General features: G+C 49.0%; 1 protein-coding gene across 1 annotated transcript in view; it reads right to left on the bottom strand.

Annotated features, from left to right (window-relative positions):
• Positions 1–1,252: 1,252 nt before the first annotated feature.
• Positions 1,253–15,541, bottom strand: part of L3MBTL4 (L3MBTL4, histone methyl-lysine binding protein) — a 258,068-nt gene continuing 243,779 nt past the window's right edge. The window contains exons 15-17 of the mRNA XM_023754274.1: positions 13,016–13,185; positions 4,189–4,251; positions 1,253–1,420 (exon numbers count right to left, since the gene is read on the bottom strand). Of these exons, the coding sequence (XP_023610042.1) occupies positions 1,253–1,420; positions 4,189–4,251; positions 13,016–13,185 (401 nt within the window). The remainder of the gene's footprint in view (positions 1,421–4,188; positions 4,252–13,015; positions 13,186–15,541) is intronic.

Raw genomic sequence — 15,541 nt, forward strand, 5'->3', positions numbered from 1 at the left:
ATAACAACAGATTTAAGCAGAGAGGTGAATGTTTCATTTTATCGGTTTATTATCATTTAAAATATATTAAAATTTGAACATGGAGAAGCAAGAATTTTAATTGTACATGGCAGAGTACAGAACAAAACAAAACAAAGGTTCATAGAAACAAAAACTTATATCAACCAATACCTTATTAAGATTCCATTTGAGTAAGGATCTAAAGAAATGTAGTATTTGCAACACCTCTTAGAAAATATTTTTTCAGTGACCTACAATTGGAGAAACTCTCCAAGCAGAATTCGTTTTCTTAAACCATAAGACTCTAAATGAAGCAAATGGGTATGTTCAGGCCTGAGTCTCTTCTAGCCACTTCTCTCCTCTGCCCACTAAGAAAGACAGTGGCCCTCCACTCACATGGGGGCTTCGGCAGCTCTTAGTGTAGGTGTGTGTCAGCAAAGAGGTGCTGTGTTTAAAACAGTGGGACTGGGTCCCTGTGGGTAACTTAAGTCTCAGATACAGTCACACAAAACAAAGTCTGATCAATCAGAAGTGTTCAAACAAATAACAGATAGGACGGGCCTCCCTACGGCCCCACAGACAGCCTGTAGGGCACTGCTGGTGGGGGATCCGCAGGAGGGCTCCCCAGCTCCTGCTAACTGCTGGGGCTGTTTTCATGCTACTCCTTGGAGCCCAACCAAGAAATGGTTAATGGAACAAAAAGAATTAACAAATCATGAAAACATGTGCTTATTATTATTATTTTTTAAAGACACACATTCCTGAGTAAAGCACACAAAAATCTCATGAAATCTGTTTAAAGCACCAGCCTCTGTCTCTCAGACTCACTGCACCCAGATGGCAAGCCCGAGCCAAGCTCAGACGTCCTGGTGAAAACACCAACAATGTATTTATGAGTTCCATCTTTCTAACATTTTACCATTTGAGAATTTTATGCTTTCAAAACGGGAAATGGCTTCTTTAATGGCAAGGGAGGTGAATAAAGGTGTATGTGTGGGTTTCTTTGGTCTGTTTGGGGCAACACATCAGAGCTGAAAGGACCTGCTGAAGGTAAAGACATTCACAGACCTGGGCCTCTGTGTCACCACACTGGCCAGTCATCAAAACCCTCTACACGTATAAGCCGCAGCCATTGAAAAGGTCCAGATTAAATATGGATATGACCGTGGGGACATTAAAATCAAATCAGTGTGGGCCGACTTTATTGCTGAAAGATCCAGGTCACAGTGCGGCGGCAGCTCAGGTGGTGCGTTTAGCCCCTGACTTCTGGGCCTGAGACAGCATCTTCTTCAGTGAGGTCCTGGGAATTCCTGAACATGAGGACAGAATGGTAAATCTTCAGCGCCGGGCCCAGTTTGATCTTCATCACCTTGACGATGTCCGTCTGCGTCAGGAGCAGGAAGGCTTTGCCGTCGATCTGCTGCATGTAGATACATAAACAGAAATGAAAAGGAAAGCCCATCCCCCTGGTGTCTCCGGGTGCTGAGCTGCTCCAGGTGACCCTGGGGCCTCCCTGCAAAGCTCAGAGCCGGGGGAGGGGGATGGCAGCCCTCACAACCCTAGTCCCATCCATCGCTCAGGACTCTGAAGCGAAGTCCAATTTAAAAGGTGTTCACTCTGCTAAATATGAATTCAATATACACTAACTGCTCCCAGGCTAAATTTCTATTGTTACATATAAAATATCTTGGCCTGAATTTGTATCAAGAGCCTTAAAAATAACCCACTTATATCCACCACGTAAAACTCCAGGAATATTCCCTGAGAGAACAATGGGTAGTGCCTGCACTCTAGTGTTATTTATACTAGTGAATTATTGAAAACAACCCAGCATCTCAAAAATAGTAGAAGTAGATAAATCCCGGTCTCACCTAGGATGCGGTACTAGGGCTGTTACCAAAATTCATGTCTCAAAGAAACACTTAATGATTTGGGAAATTTTTCATGAACTATTAAGCACAAAACACAATATAAGGATACAGAAAGATCTGTTTCATTTGTAAGATTAAAAGTGCATGACCGCTACGTACACATATCCAAAGTTAAACTACTTAAAATCTTTGTACAAATGTTAAGGGAAGTTACCTTTGGATGGTGAAATAGTTGTTTGGTTATTTTCTCCTTTTAACTATTCTGTATTTTAATTTTTTCAATGATAAATGCTATAATAAGCAGAAATACAAATAAATGTTCTAATCATTAGCTTTAAAGCATGCTGTGGTCTGAGATGTCATAGCCTTCCTGAAATTCACGTGACGGCAAGTGGCCTCTGTGCAGGCTGTCTTCCCTCAGCTTCCAGAGGCCCAGTGTGGCCTCAGAGGCTGGCCTCTGGAGGCAGTGGGTGGCCCACACCCAGATAACCCAGTTACACACAGGCTCTCAGAATGAGTCCTGGGTCCAGAAACAAAAGGACAGACTGAAATGGTTTTCTATGGTAACATCTTCCCATGAACCCAGCTGTGTGTTTCCAACCCTTTTAATTAATGATAGGAACCCTAGGTATGAATGTCTCACGGAGGAAGGCGGGGTCGCCCAGGGATCCCTGGTGAGGGGTTAAAGTTCTAAGAGTTTTGAAAAGCTTCCTGTGTGTGATGATATGTTGCCTGATGAAGAACTGTCCACTTGGAGAATGGAGCACCTTTCCCACAGGGTAGAAAGGGAGAGAAGCCCGCTTCCATGCCCTAAGCTGGGCTGGGCTCCAGCATTCCCAGGCAGTAGCTACTGGCCAGATAGTCACTTGTCCTAAGAATCAGGTAATGATGGTGATGGTGACGATAATAACAGCTAAGGTTTATGGAGCGATATCCTAATCTCTTCTACTGTGCTTGATCTTCTAACAACCCCAGAAGGTGGGTGAGAAACGCTAGTTAATGAGCCTGATGACTTGCCTGAGGTCACACAGCTTCCAGGGAGTATGCTGGGCTTCCAGGCAGGGCTCCTTGGCTTCCAGAGGAGACCTGCTGGTCTAATTACTGCCCTTTATTAAGCCCCAACTCTGGGGCAAAAGCTGGGCTAGGTGCTGTAAACATACTAGTCCTAATCCTTAAAGGGCCCCTTCAGAACCCTGTGTTCACAGAGGGGGTAAGTGATGTGCCCCCGATGACACTGCTGGTCAAAGTGCCAAGCCCAAGTGACCAGACCTGCAGACTTGTGGACATGATGGGCCTTGGGTGTTGCTCAATGCAGAGTGGCCCATATGTGTGAGGCTGGGCCACCTACGCCCAAGCTGTGCTGGGCTTAGGCAGAACCAGGGTTTCCACTGGCAGCTGCCCAGACTGAGACTCGAGTGGCCCTGATGCTGAGTTCCCTGAAAATGCAGGGCTCGCCGGGCTCTGAGGGGTCCAGGACCCCAAACTCAAAGAGTGCTTCCCCTGAGCCAGGCGGCCCTGACATCTGGAGAGGGAGAGGGTATGTTGCACCCCAGAGTCCCCAGGAACAGTGTTCTTGGAGAGTTCTAGAGCAATGATGGAAGCTCTGGAAGCGGGTGGATATGGGCTGCACCCTGACTGTGCTTTCCTCCTCATGCCTGAGGTTCTGCACTGGTGAGCTGTGCTGTAGAGCTGTGAGGACCCAGGAGGACAACTGCACAGGGATGGCACAGGGCCAGGCACAGGCAAGCCCCTGATGCACAATAGCTATCATTGCTACTTGCATTACTGCTCTGCAGCTGGCAGTCTCTTCTGGGGTCCCTGGAGCTATGGATAGCAATTCCAGGACAAATGGTAAGCAGTTGGTATGTTCGTACTGAGAGGAAGAGGGAAGAGACCCCCCACCTGCACAGAAGGATTTTGTGGCTTCTCTGCATCCCTCCTGAGCAGCCCAAGCGCCAGACACACAGGATGGTCACTTTCACTCTGGAGCAGACAAGCCCCTCCCTCCGGGGGCAGGCACATGTGGGTCCCCTCCCTGCCCCATGTAGCCTAGAGCCGCAGTGCAGAGGCTTCTGGACGCTGTGAGTACCAACCCCGTGCTCGAGTGGCCCACTGGCTCCGCAGGCTGTGAGCCGGGCACCACAGCAAACACCCCAAGCCAGACAGGCTGCCTGCGGGCGGGCTGCTGCGGGCTCTTTCCCACCGGGGGCCCCCTCCCCAGCCTCCCAAACTGCTCTCATTTCTACGGGAGGAAATGGAAACAAGGCCCCTCTGGGTCTAGAAGCATAAAACAGACATAGACTTGGACATTTCCTACCTCTTTCTTGAAGCACTTTGCATGCTCTTCACCGCCCAGCAGAGACTGCACGAACTCAGTCACCTGCAGCCAGGATGAAAGCAGACTTAAAACATCACCTGAGGTCATTTCCTGGGTTGTAGAAGTTCAACATTGGACTAAAATATACTTCAAACCCCTCCAACACTTGGGATTTAAATAATAATGACTAAGCCACATTAGCTTAGCTCCTCATCTCTCTTCTGGCCTCTAATTTCCAGGCTGACCTAGGTGATGACAGTGACAGTCTCCACCTGTGAGGAGATCTGGCATTCTAGAACCTTCTCCCATCTGCCCCTCCCACCCGCCATGTGGGGCAAGAAAAAGCCAGGGTGAGGAGTCTGGTCCTGGCACTTATCCCAGTGACCGTGAGAGGAGGAGCATCCAGCTGCCTCTCGGCAGACCCGAGGCCCAGGCCCGTCTCATCCACCTGAGTGGCCACTTCCTCCCCAGGGTCCGGGCCAACAATAGGGACTCAGGGGATCAATGCGAAGTGAATTCCCATGGAATACCTGACACTGAAGCCCAAAGGGGCTCAGTAACTTACTCACGGTCATGCATGGCCGGTAAGTGCCAAAGATGGTTTTGGAACTAAAGTTTTCTGATTCTTAACCCAGAGTTCTGGAAAATCAGTTTTCTTGGTTCAATTTCCCAGCCTTACCTTTTCCTCCCTCTCCATCCACATGCCCCGAATTCCTTTTACTAAGACCTGGCTGTAAGCTCAGGAAGCCACTGGGTGTTTCCAAGGAAGCCACTGGGTGTTCCCAAGTGATACTTTCGGGGGGTGACCCCCCCAGCCAGAGTGGCAACTGGGTGTGGCCACTCCTGGCACCTGCTGGAGCAGGAAGTGAAGGCAAGCTGGAAAGCAAGGGCAAGTGCATCCAGGGAGGAGACGTTCCTAGGAGGAGCTGTCTTGTTGGTTTTGCTTTGTCTTTCTGGCTCTCTGCCCCTGGTGTGGATGAACAGTGTGCACTTGCACGTCTCTCCCGTGTCTCGTGGGGAAGGCCCAGGAGAAAGGCTGGGAGTGCAGGGCCGTGTCCACATGCTCTACAGTCAAGACTCTGGGAGCACCTGCTCCCTGCTGGTGCCCCACAAGGTGTGAGTGGATGTTGGCCCCTCCCCACACTTTGCAGAGAAGAAGAGCACAGGGTTGGAATATCTCCAGCTGGCAGAGTGGCTGGGCCAACACCACAGGGTGCACCTGACACCTGACACCTGTGTCTGCACACAGAGCTGTCCCATCGGCTCACAGCTCCATTTAGTCAGTGTAATATGAATGTTTCAGAACATCTTTTTAGGGGCAATCAGCATGTTGACGTCGGCTTTACTCACCTCTGATGCCGCACGTATATTTTATCATGAGTCATTTACAATCATCCTAAAGTGTTGAATGATGATAATTAAAGAAAAAAATCCTTCAAAACCAGTCATTATGCTGCCACACAATGGCATCTTCAAGCCTTAGGGGCACTAGGAAGGTGTCAGTGGGCCTCAATCTGGCCGCCTCTGCTACTGCACCCGAGAGCTGAGACTGGCAGTCCACGCACCAAGCCCAGGCTGCTTGCTGAGTTAATAGGTTTTCTGCTTCCTAGATGGACTGGACGCATGGAGCGCATGTGTGGTATTTTCAGGGTTCTGAGGGGAGCCCTGGAATACCGATGGTCACCGGGGCAGGTGACGGCAGGGCTTAGTGTTTCTGGGGCTCAGGACACTGAGAGGCAGTCCTTTCATCCTTAGGCTGCTCTTCTGGCCAAGTCTGTCCCAGCCATGGCTTCCTGTGAGGCTTCTGTGGGTGCTGGTAAGGCTGACCGGAGGTCAGGTGGAGCCTGAACTTTCAGTGAGTTTAAGGTTTGACTAGTGGTAGCAGGCAGCGGGAAAATGGCTAGTCAAGGACAACTTCCTAGTCACGATGCGCATGGTCCAATATGCTAAAATCCGGAAGAGAGATGTGAGCTATGGGCTTCTAGAAGGGACAGATGGCATCTCGGGTGGGAACTCAGCAAACACAGCACAGGAAGATGGTAGCTGAGATGGCATGCTGGCTGCACGGTATTTCCACAGGGGCAACTCGGGGGCGCAGAGGGGACCTCAGCACTGAGCATCCCAGGACCAGGGCCGCAGCAGGCACATGGCCTGTGTGTCATCAAAGCAGGGTCCAGTTTGGCTACAGCTGAGAGCAGAGGGGAGAGGTGGACAGGCAGAGAGGAGGCTGGGCTCCACCCTGACCACACCTTGGCCACAGGCAAAGTGAAGTTTGGAGACGTGGCCTCTTTAAATACATGCTCCAGGAACTTCTGCTCCCAGCACAAGGCTGCATGTTGTTGATGGCATGCATAGGTTAAAATGCTCTTTTCTGAGCAAACGAATGAAAAACAGGATCACATTCCCTCTTCTCAGTATTAGCCAAGAAATCACTGTCCATGGCAAAGGTAGATTGGATTTTAAATGGGAATAAATAATGTGTTAAACCAAAGAGTAAACACATCAGCGCTGCCAAGCAAGGTGGCCCTGAGCTGGGCAGGGTGCCCCTCTCTACCTTGCTTCCTCCGGCAGCCATTTAGTCTGTGTTCCTCAGACAGCAGGGGGCAATGACATCTATTTGCTTTACCACGTGCCTGAAATTCTGTCTTTTTCTAAAGAGATTGATTCTATTCAATCTGTTTTTTCTTTTTCCAAAGTGAAGAACAAGTTCTATGAAATCTTTTGAGGCAGACTTTTCTGGCCAGAATTTTTAAATATCCAAAGGCTTTGATCATTATTCAGGATCATTATTCAGTATTGTTAGTATTTAGTGTCCTAAGAAATTATACTTAGCCTTTAATAGAAAGCCCATTTTGCTAAAATTTCTAAATGTAAACTGATGAACTTTAATATACCCTGGGGTAGCATCAGAGAGTTTCCCTCTCATTTTCTCCTCAAAAACTTTTCTTCAAGTTTGTGGTAAATGTGCGGAACGGTTCAGATAGACGGGAGCGACCTCCGAGGAAGAGGAAGCTGCCGTCCGCTTGCACCTGCCTGCTTTCCCAGGTAAGGGCAGTTCTGCAGGCGCCTGGTGTGGGTGACCGGCCTTGGCTTCAGGAAGCACACCATGTGGAGGCTGACACAGTGGTTCCCTGAGTTCCTGAGAGCATGCGTCCCATAGCTAAAGGCCCAGCGGTTCTGGAAGGACCCTGAGTGAGTTCCCGCTCTGGATGACACAGCAGTTTGGAGAAGACTAAGAAGGATGACTCTGCAGGCTCCTAGATGAGCCCATCACTGTGCCCAGCCATCTTCCCACGACCTACTTTCCCTGGCGTCCTCCTGGAGCTCAGCAGGCCTTGTTCTCTTCATTGGGGATGCGGCTCCCCTAAATCTTTCCTAATGGAGGTGTTTGCTATTTTGCTGAGCCCATAGCTGTGTGCCTGACTGTACTGGCTCCAAGTCCACCGGGGACCATGTTTCCAGTCCAGGTCTCATTTTTTAACAGTGGAGTTGGTTATTTGCCTTTTCTTTTTCTTTTTTTTTTCTTTTAGGGCTGGATGGTATAAGGCTGCTATGCTTAGTTAGCAATACCCTGAATTTTTCAGAACACTCCCTCCTGTGTAAAGATTGCTTTTAAGGCGACTGCCATCTTGTAAAGTTAATGAGCACTAAGGGAGCACTTACTTGCGAGGCTGGCATGATTTATGCATGCAGCTTTGTAAAGCATTTTTGAAAATAAGAAATACAAGTATCCATATGTGAACCAAACATACCTGAGTCATACTCATGGCTGTAATGCACATATAACAAGTTGCATCCAGCCCTTGTGTGCCCACGGACCCATGGCAGGAGGGTACTGCATAACGTTTATTTCCCATCACTCACTCACTCACTCACTCACTCACACATTTGCCAGACACCTACTTTAGAGCAAAACATTTTGCTCTAAAGATGTTTTAGTCCCTACTCTTAAACACCTATACTCTTCTATAGAATATTTCCATGACCCAGAGTAATAAGTACACTTCACACTGACCTTGACCTGAGAGTGTGCAAACACCCACCCGTTTCTAATAAAGGTTTCACAGAACAACAGCCTTTCCTACAATTATGCACCTTCATCCAGCCCTGTCTTTCATTCAGAACCACTAAGTGGACTTCAAAGCCCACCTGTGCTTTGACAAACACTGCTCCAGCAGAAACAGCCAGGGCAACAAAGGTGCTAAAAGCCAGCTCCTGTGCTCTGGGAAATGTTAGGAGGCCCTGCCTGGTCCGGCTTCTCTCCACAGGCGACACAGAGCAGAGCAGAGGTCTTCCTCCCCGGCCAGGAAGGCAGACCAAGGGAACGTTCTTGCGCTGCTTTATCTTCTAGAGTAGACAGCCACCCCCCTTAAGTCTCACTGAATGGCTCTTAACACAAAGATGCACAAGACCATTTTTAACACGCCGCGTGGTTCCACTCCAAAGGGAACAGAGCCCCAAAACACCCCTCCTCCCAAAGCTCCCTGACCCCGACCTGCCTTTTCAAATCCTCACTACCCTGCATGCCTTTTATTTTTAAAACTTCACCCAAGGATATGTTTTTATTGATTTTAGAGAGAAAGGAAGGGAGAGTGAGAGAGAGTGAGAGGGGGAGGGAGAATGAGAGGGAGGAGACAGAGAAAAAGATATCCCTTGCTTCCTTTATGTGCCTGACCAGGGATTGAACCCACAACCTTGGTACGTGCCCTGACTGAGAATCAAACCTGCAACCTTTTGATGTACAGGAGGACACTCCCATCAACCGAGCCACCCGGCCAGGGCCCCTGCATGCCATTTTTAATGTGGTGCATGTAACAGTCGTAAACGCGGTTGTTCGTGCTCTCTGGAATGGCCCCTAAGTGAACTCCCTTCTGAGGGCTGCTTTATTGTCAGTGATGCACACAGAACCATCAGAAAGCCCTCACTTTCAGCCCATCCGAGATTCTTCTTGAGGACCTAGTTTGGCGCCAGGAAATGTGCTAAGGAGTGTGAGGATGGTGAAATAAATTTAGGATGTGGTCCTAAAGAGCATCTCGTTAGGAAGACATCAAGACTGAGATCTACAAAGTAGAAAACTACCCCAGCAGTTTTCTCTGGGATGCATACCCGAGGGAAGCCATGGCGAGGAAGCACCAGGAGCACTTCGTGAAGACAGGCTCTCCTGTGGTTGCTTTATTTTTAATCTAGAAAGACTCTAAGGGCTCTTCCAGAGAGACAGGCTGGGCTTCATGTGTACCACTACAGAGGCGCAGGAGTGGGGATCTCACTCCCTCATTATCCCTGTGGCACCCTCCGTGAGTCTCTTCCTTTTGAGACCTTTAACCTAAGGAGACTTGCCCCTGGACCATCTACTTCCTCTTAATCACCCTCTCATCTCTCACTTTTGTTCAGAGCCAGACTTGAAGCTAGTTAGATGAGGCCCCTTCAAATTCCCTACTCACTGTTCAATGTTCCTAAAACAGTGATTCCTATTCTTTTTGGATGATGGTCCCCTTTGAAAAACTAATAAAACTTTTATTAATTTTGACCCCCCTCTTAAGGAAAAAAATACATATGTACACAATTTTTCCAAATCCCCTGAGCTCAATTCTACAGCCCCAGCTGTTGAACCCTCACAGAAGCCCCCCCACACTTTTCTTTCACAACTCCCCCTTCCCTTCAGAGTGCCCCCTGCACTTTCTAGCTTGGTCCCATCGACCCCCATCCTGCAGCTCTCTCTGCGTGATCGTCTCCTGTTTCTGCCCATTGGAATCCTTGTTCCATACCCACTGGTGTGTTCCGCAGGGCTCACTAACTCAAAGTGTCCCATTGTGAATTCATCATCTTATCTTCCCTCCAAACGGGATCCTTGCCCCAAAGTTTCATTTCTTTCGACCAACTATTTCCCATTCTTTCCGATGAACTTCAGGGCCCTGGACTCCAAACTGCAGTGCTGGGATCACATTTGACTCATTTCTTCATCTCAGTATCTCTTTACCTGTGTTGTTGACTTGACTTTAAAGTGTCTGTTGGATTTGGGTGGTTCTTCTCATGTGGTGTCCAGTCCAGGCCCCGATTATTAGTCCACACCGGAGCATTGGTGACTTCCCATCGTCTCCCTCTCCTAGCCCTCACCTCACTTTTACGCTTCTTTGCAGATCTTTGCCATTCTCATCTTCCTGAAGCATCATCTTCACAAAGTGACTTTCTGCATAAGAACCTACGATAGCTCAGACTCACACACATGCCCAGTGCCTGGCCTCAAGCCTGACCCATCCTCCCCATCCCAGGTCACTGCTTTCTGTATCCAGGTCCGCAGTGTGCCTGGTGAGTAATACATCAGCTCTAGACCTGACTCTGAAGTTACTTAGTCTCTGGTGCTTCAATTTTCCTATCTGTAAATGGGGAAAATAAGACTACTTGCCTTATCATCATTACGTTAATACTGTTTGCTATCATTCCCAATGTTAGTAAAGGATGTGTTGTGTATCGGTCACCCTTGCATATGTCTACTCCCTCCCATGCAACCTCCTGTTGTTCCCCCCTTTTTTGTTAATCCTCACCCGAGGATATCGAGGATATTTTTCCATTGATTTTTAGAGAGAGTGGAAGGGAGGGGGAGAGACACAGAGAGAGAAACATCAATGTGAGAGAAACACATTGATTGGTTGCCTCCTGCACATGCCCCAACCAGGGCCCAGGTCGGGGAGGAGCCTGCAACCTAGGTACATGCCCTTGACCAGAATCAAACCCAGGACCCTTCAGTTCCCGGGCCGATGCTATATCCACTGATACAGGGCCAGACTTTGCATACTCTTGAAGCAGCAGGATCACTTTTAGTCAAACCGGCTAGGGCTGTTCCCTTCTTTATGGAATGGGAACTGGAATGGTTTCCCTTCTTTTTCTGCTTAGATGTATCTCACTTTTGGATTCAGAATCTAGCTCAGGATGCCTTTGTCATTCATTCAACAAACGTTTACAGTATTATTTACTAAGTGCCAGGTGTAGCAAGAGGTTCTCAAGACATATGCGGAGTGAGTGAAATCAGGTCTCTCCTCATGTGCTCGTGGGTCAGACAAGCACGTTGTAGGGGCAGACAGAGGCTCCGATGAAATGGGAGCACAGAGAGGAAGTCCGAACTAGCCCAGAGGCTTCTGCAGGAAGTGAGCGCGGGGCTATTGGCTGCGGAGGCAGCAGGCAGAGAGGGAGGGGAATCTGAGGCAGGGTAGCAGCTGTGCAAGTATGAGAACAACATGCAGGGGCTGGGGAGGAACAAGTGGGGCAGGGTGGAAGGTCAGACTGAAAATGCAGGAAAGGACAGCCCATGCTGAGGATGTGGTTGGGGAGCCAGGGACTGGTTTAAGTTGGGTGGAGACACACCCAGAATTCTCCCTTCTCTACCACATTCGCTCATTCTCCAGATGTAGTGGCTCTGCACACACAGGTAGGGCTAGGGCTGGATCGGGTGGCTGCCCTCCCCTCCTCTTTCTGAGCAGGACAGTGACGGTGCGAGGGACAGGAGCTCAGCCACTCTCAGTCTTTAAAAAGGTAAAACTTCAGATGAATAGCTTGAAAGGCAGGAATGAATGACTTGCCACTGTTCTCAGTTGACCTCCTCATTTTGTGCAGTGTTTCAAGGGCAAAACCATACATGATTTGATTATAGATATAATAGATTTTAATTCAGTTGGCATGGTCATGAAGCTGATGCATGCTTTGTAAACTGGTAAAAATTCATAAACAGGGGGTAGGGGGCCAGACTCTGCATACTCTTGAAGCAGCAGGATCATGTTTAGTCATTTCCCCAAACACCCAGCCAGCTCCTGACTCAGTCCACTGGCTGTTACCAGGCCCTTCGGCAGGAGTGGGAGGAGAGGCGAGCAGGTGGGTGTGCGGGGAAAAGATGCCAGCCCTCAGCTCCAGGTGGAGGGAGGCTGGGCAGGGATGCTGGGCAGGGGGAACCCACCAGGTGGCTGGTGTGAGGTGCCTGGGAAAGAGGAGGGGGCAGGGCTCCTCCATCCCTTTACCTGTGGGTGGCCCTTCACCTGCTGCTTGTCCAAGGCGGGAAAAGAAGGCTTAAACCAAGATTAGTGAGATTGATGCAGTAAGTGCCCAGTGAACATTCTGTGACTAATTTAAGTCCTGCTCTAATCTTGTCCTTCATTTAAGGGTTTTCATTCATTTAAGAACAGTAATTAAGACCTGACTAATGAAAACAATACCTTTATCAAAAGCAATGCCAGTCCAGGACGTCTTCCTCAAAAGATGGCTGCTTTTAAATGTAAAGCATTTCTACAGCATTGCAGTAAGCAATGGGACTTTTATTAAAAACCAGCAGTGTAAGGCCCATGTTTCTCTCTGCTGCAGCATCTTATGCAATGTTGTGATCTAATTTACTTTAAACTCTGTCTTCGATGGACAAATGGGCAGCACGGAGCTAGCTGCTCAGCAGAGAGAACTCAGGTCCTCAGGGCCTGTGGGCACCGGCAGCGGCATCCCTGCAGGGCACAGGCCACCCTGGGTGGGGGCTCTCAGCGTGCTGCTCGGGACAGGAGCTGTCAGCACACACGGCTACGATGCTTATACGGTGGGGCTCCTTCCTCACACTGCACCTCAGTGAGGGACCGGAGACTTGGCCCTCTGCTGAATGAGCCCAGGGCCCGTGGTGCTAGGATATGGATGGGGAGAGGAGGGCAACACCTCTTGGGCTTCCCAAATTCCCTCAAAGTCATGCCCGCCTTCTCCCGCAAATGTGGGTCTTAAACTTGAAACAGTGAATCCAGTGCCTAAGAGAAGCTCTCAGCAGCTGGGCATGTCCGTCCCACGGTCCCAGGGCAGTTCCACTCACCTGGTCCACGGTCCATCGGGCCACCTCGCCAGCACGGATGTCGGCCACGCCCGGAAGCAGCTTGCGGTGCTGCTCCCTGCCCAGGGGGAGGTCCCGGAAAGGGTGGGTGGACACGGACGTCATGAAGATGGACTGGTGCAGGGCCCGCTGCGTATGCTCCACCGAGTGCGCTAAGAGAGGCAGGTAGGGAAGCAGACGGGGTTTGTCAGCCTCTTGTCAGAGTCACAGAGGCCTGAGCCAGGTTAGAGGAAGTGTAGACACAGGGGAAAGCCTGGTCTCTAGCCACACAGCACCTCTGCCAGGGGTCCTGGGCACAGCCAATGCCACTGCTCTACAAGGCCCTGAAGATTGTGGCTAAGCAAGTTCACATAACCTCCATGACACACGCTGGATGCCAATGACGGGCTAGCATGTCACTGCCACTGGTCCTTCTCTCCCTAAATGAGGAGCCAGGAAGCACAAAGCCTCGCTGCTGTGACCCAGCCAATGGGCACACCGAGATGTGACTGCTTCACCTGTCTCCAAAGAAGGAATGAGCCGGGTCCACATCTGGCCCACAGGCCCCCTGGGCGACCCTGAACATGGAATGCAGCCCAGGGTCTCCCTGAGAACCTGATGGCAGCTGCTGCCATGGCTCCCAGCCTCAATGACCTCACAGGGCTTGCGGAGAGCAGCCAGAGCTGGATGTGACTGCCGTGCCCGGGCACTCAGAGGGAGCTCTCTTTTAGGAGCAAAGCTGAGGGGCCCATGGCATGAGGAACAATGGCAGCCGCCTGCCCAAGGCTGGCTGCTGCCACAGAGGAAAGACTTCCCTTCGCCTCATACTTCTCCCCAGCCTTTCTGAACTCCTTTTCCACCTTCTTATGTTATATCCAACATGTCGGTGGAGGCACGGATCTCAATGCCTTTATTATTTTGCTTTTATGTACAAATAGGTAAGGAGCAAAAACTCCATAGCAATTTTAGAGAAAACTGATGCCTTTATGACAGCTTTTAAGATACTTTCCATACACATTAGCAAAATAAAGTTGCTGATATTTTAAGACTTTGAAGAGAAAGACCACAGAAGGAAATGCTGTAAGCCCTCGCAAAGCCTGTCTTTCCTAATGTAAATGGAAGGTTAAGTAGGCAGTAGCCACATAATTTAAAGTCTATTATGATGACTTGTGTTTTACTACAGGAGTCTACAAAGCTATTATGCAAATATTTCCAACTCAAATTAATTAACAGTTTTTAGCAGGTGAGGCTGACCTGCACTTTGCATGGTACCCGGTAGTCAACGGCACGGTTCTAAGCCATGGAGGAGCCCACCCCCCGCCCCTCCCTGGTGTCAGGCTCAGCCATCCTGCATATTTACCAATGCTTGCTGTCTACACAGATAGAGAGCAGAATTGTGGCTGCCTCCCACATTATTATGCTCCAGTTGTAAGCAGCAGCACATTTGTCTCTTAATGCTGATTGTCCAACACTGACCTTTTTAGTATGTAAATAGGTTATCTCCCTCCTTGTAGTGTAGTTCAGCCAACAAAGTAAGGCTGCAAGTTCTAAAGGGAAACTTCACATCTTCTTCGAAAAACCAGTATGTTGACAAATGTGAATGTTCTTTAATGAAGCTGTCAGGTTGGACAAGGAGCACGTACAAAACAAGCCCTGAAAACCCGGTGGGGCGTCACAGAGCGAGCCTGCAGGCCCAGCTACCAGAGGCACCAGGGCCTTCCTGGCAAACCAAGGGATTAAGGCCTGAGCAAAGCAAGGCTTTATTCTGGAAAAGAATCACTGCATCAATCAATCAATCAATCAATCGTTTTTGATGAAAAACATGGACTTAAAAGAAAAACAAATCACATATGTATCTCTAACTCATGCTCTTTGTAAATCAATTATGTATAGTTTCTAAAATGTATAGGACTTTTAAAAGACATGATTAACGAATCTTGTGCTGTGGAGGTACAGAGAAGTCGAGTGATGATCATCAGATTCCTATAATTCACAAATAAATGAAGGTATGCGCCATGACCATTCTGCTCCCAGGCAATAAAAATTTCCACACCATAATTTCCACACCAACTGCCTTGGCTGCTGAGACAGCCACTTGGAAAGACACTGAGCTCTGAAAGACGGGGACTTCAGTCAGTGCAAGTAGCCATGACCTCCAGGTCACAACCACATCAGGAACTCTAGTTCTATGCTGCTCACTCAACCCCAGGCTAGCTCTGTGCTTTCTATGGCTTTTCAATTCTGTTAACAGTGTCCTTATTAAGTCAAACTATCCTTTTGAATGGAGGTGAAATCTTTTCAAAGGATGAGGAGAACTTAGTGGGGAACAGGCCCTTCATGCCACGGGCAGTGGGGAAAGGTCTGCAACCACCTGCTAGGCTGCCGATCCCCTGCCTGGTGCCAGGTTCTCTGTGCCTGCTCACTTGTGATCTCAGGAACATGCTGAACATAAAAATTGTTTTTATTATACCATTTACTATATCAACTTTATATCTTGAGATGAGAGCTGAGTGAGTTTCCTGCTCAGAA

The sequence above is a fragment of the Myotis lucifugus genome, unplaced genomic scaffold (genome assembly GCF_000147115.1).
Source record: "Myotis lucifugus unplaced genomic scaffold, Myoluc2.0 scaffold_58, whole genome shotgun sequence".
Taxonomy (NCBI): domain Eukaryota; kingdom Metazoa; phylum Chordata; class Mammalia; order Chiroptera; family Vespertilionidae; genus Myotis; species Myotis lucifugus.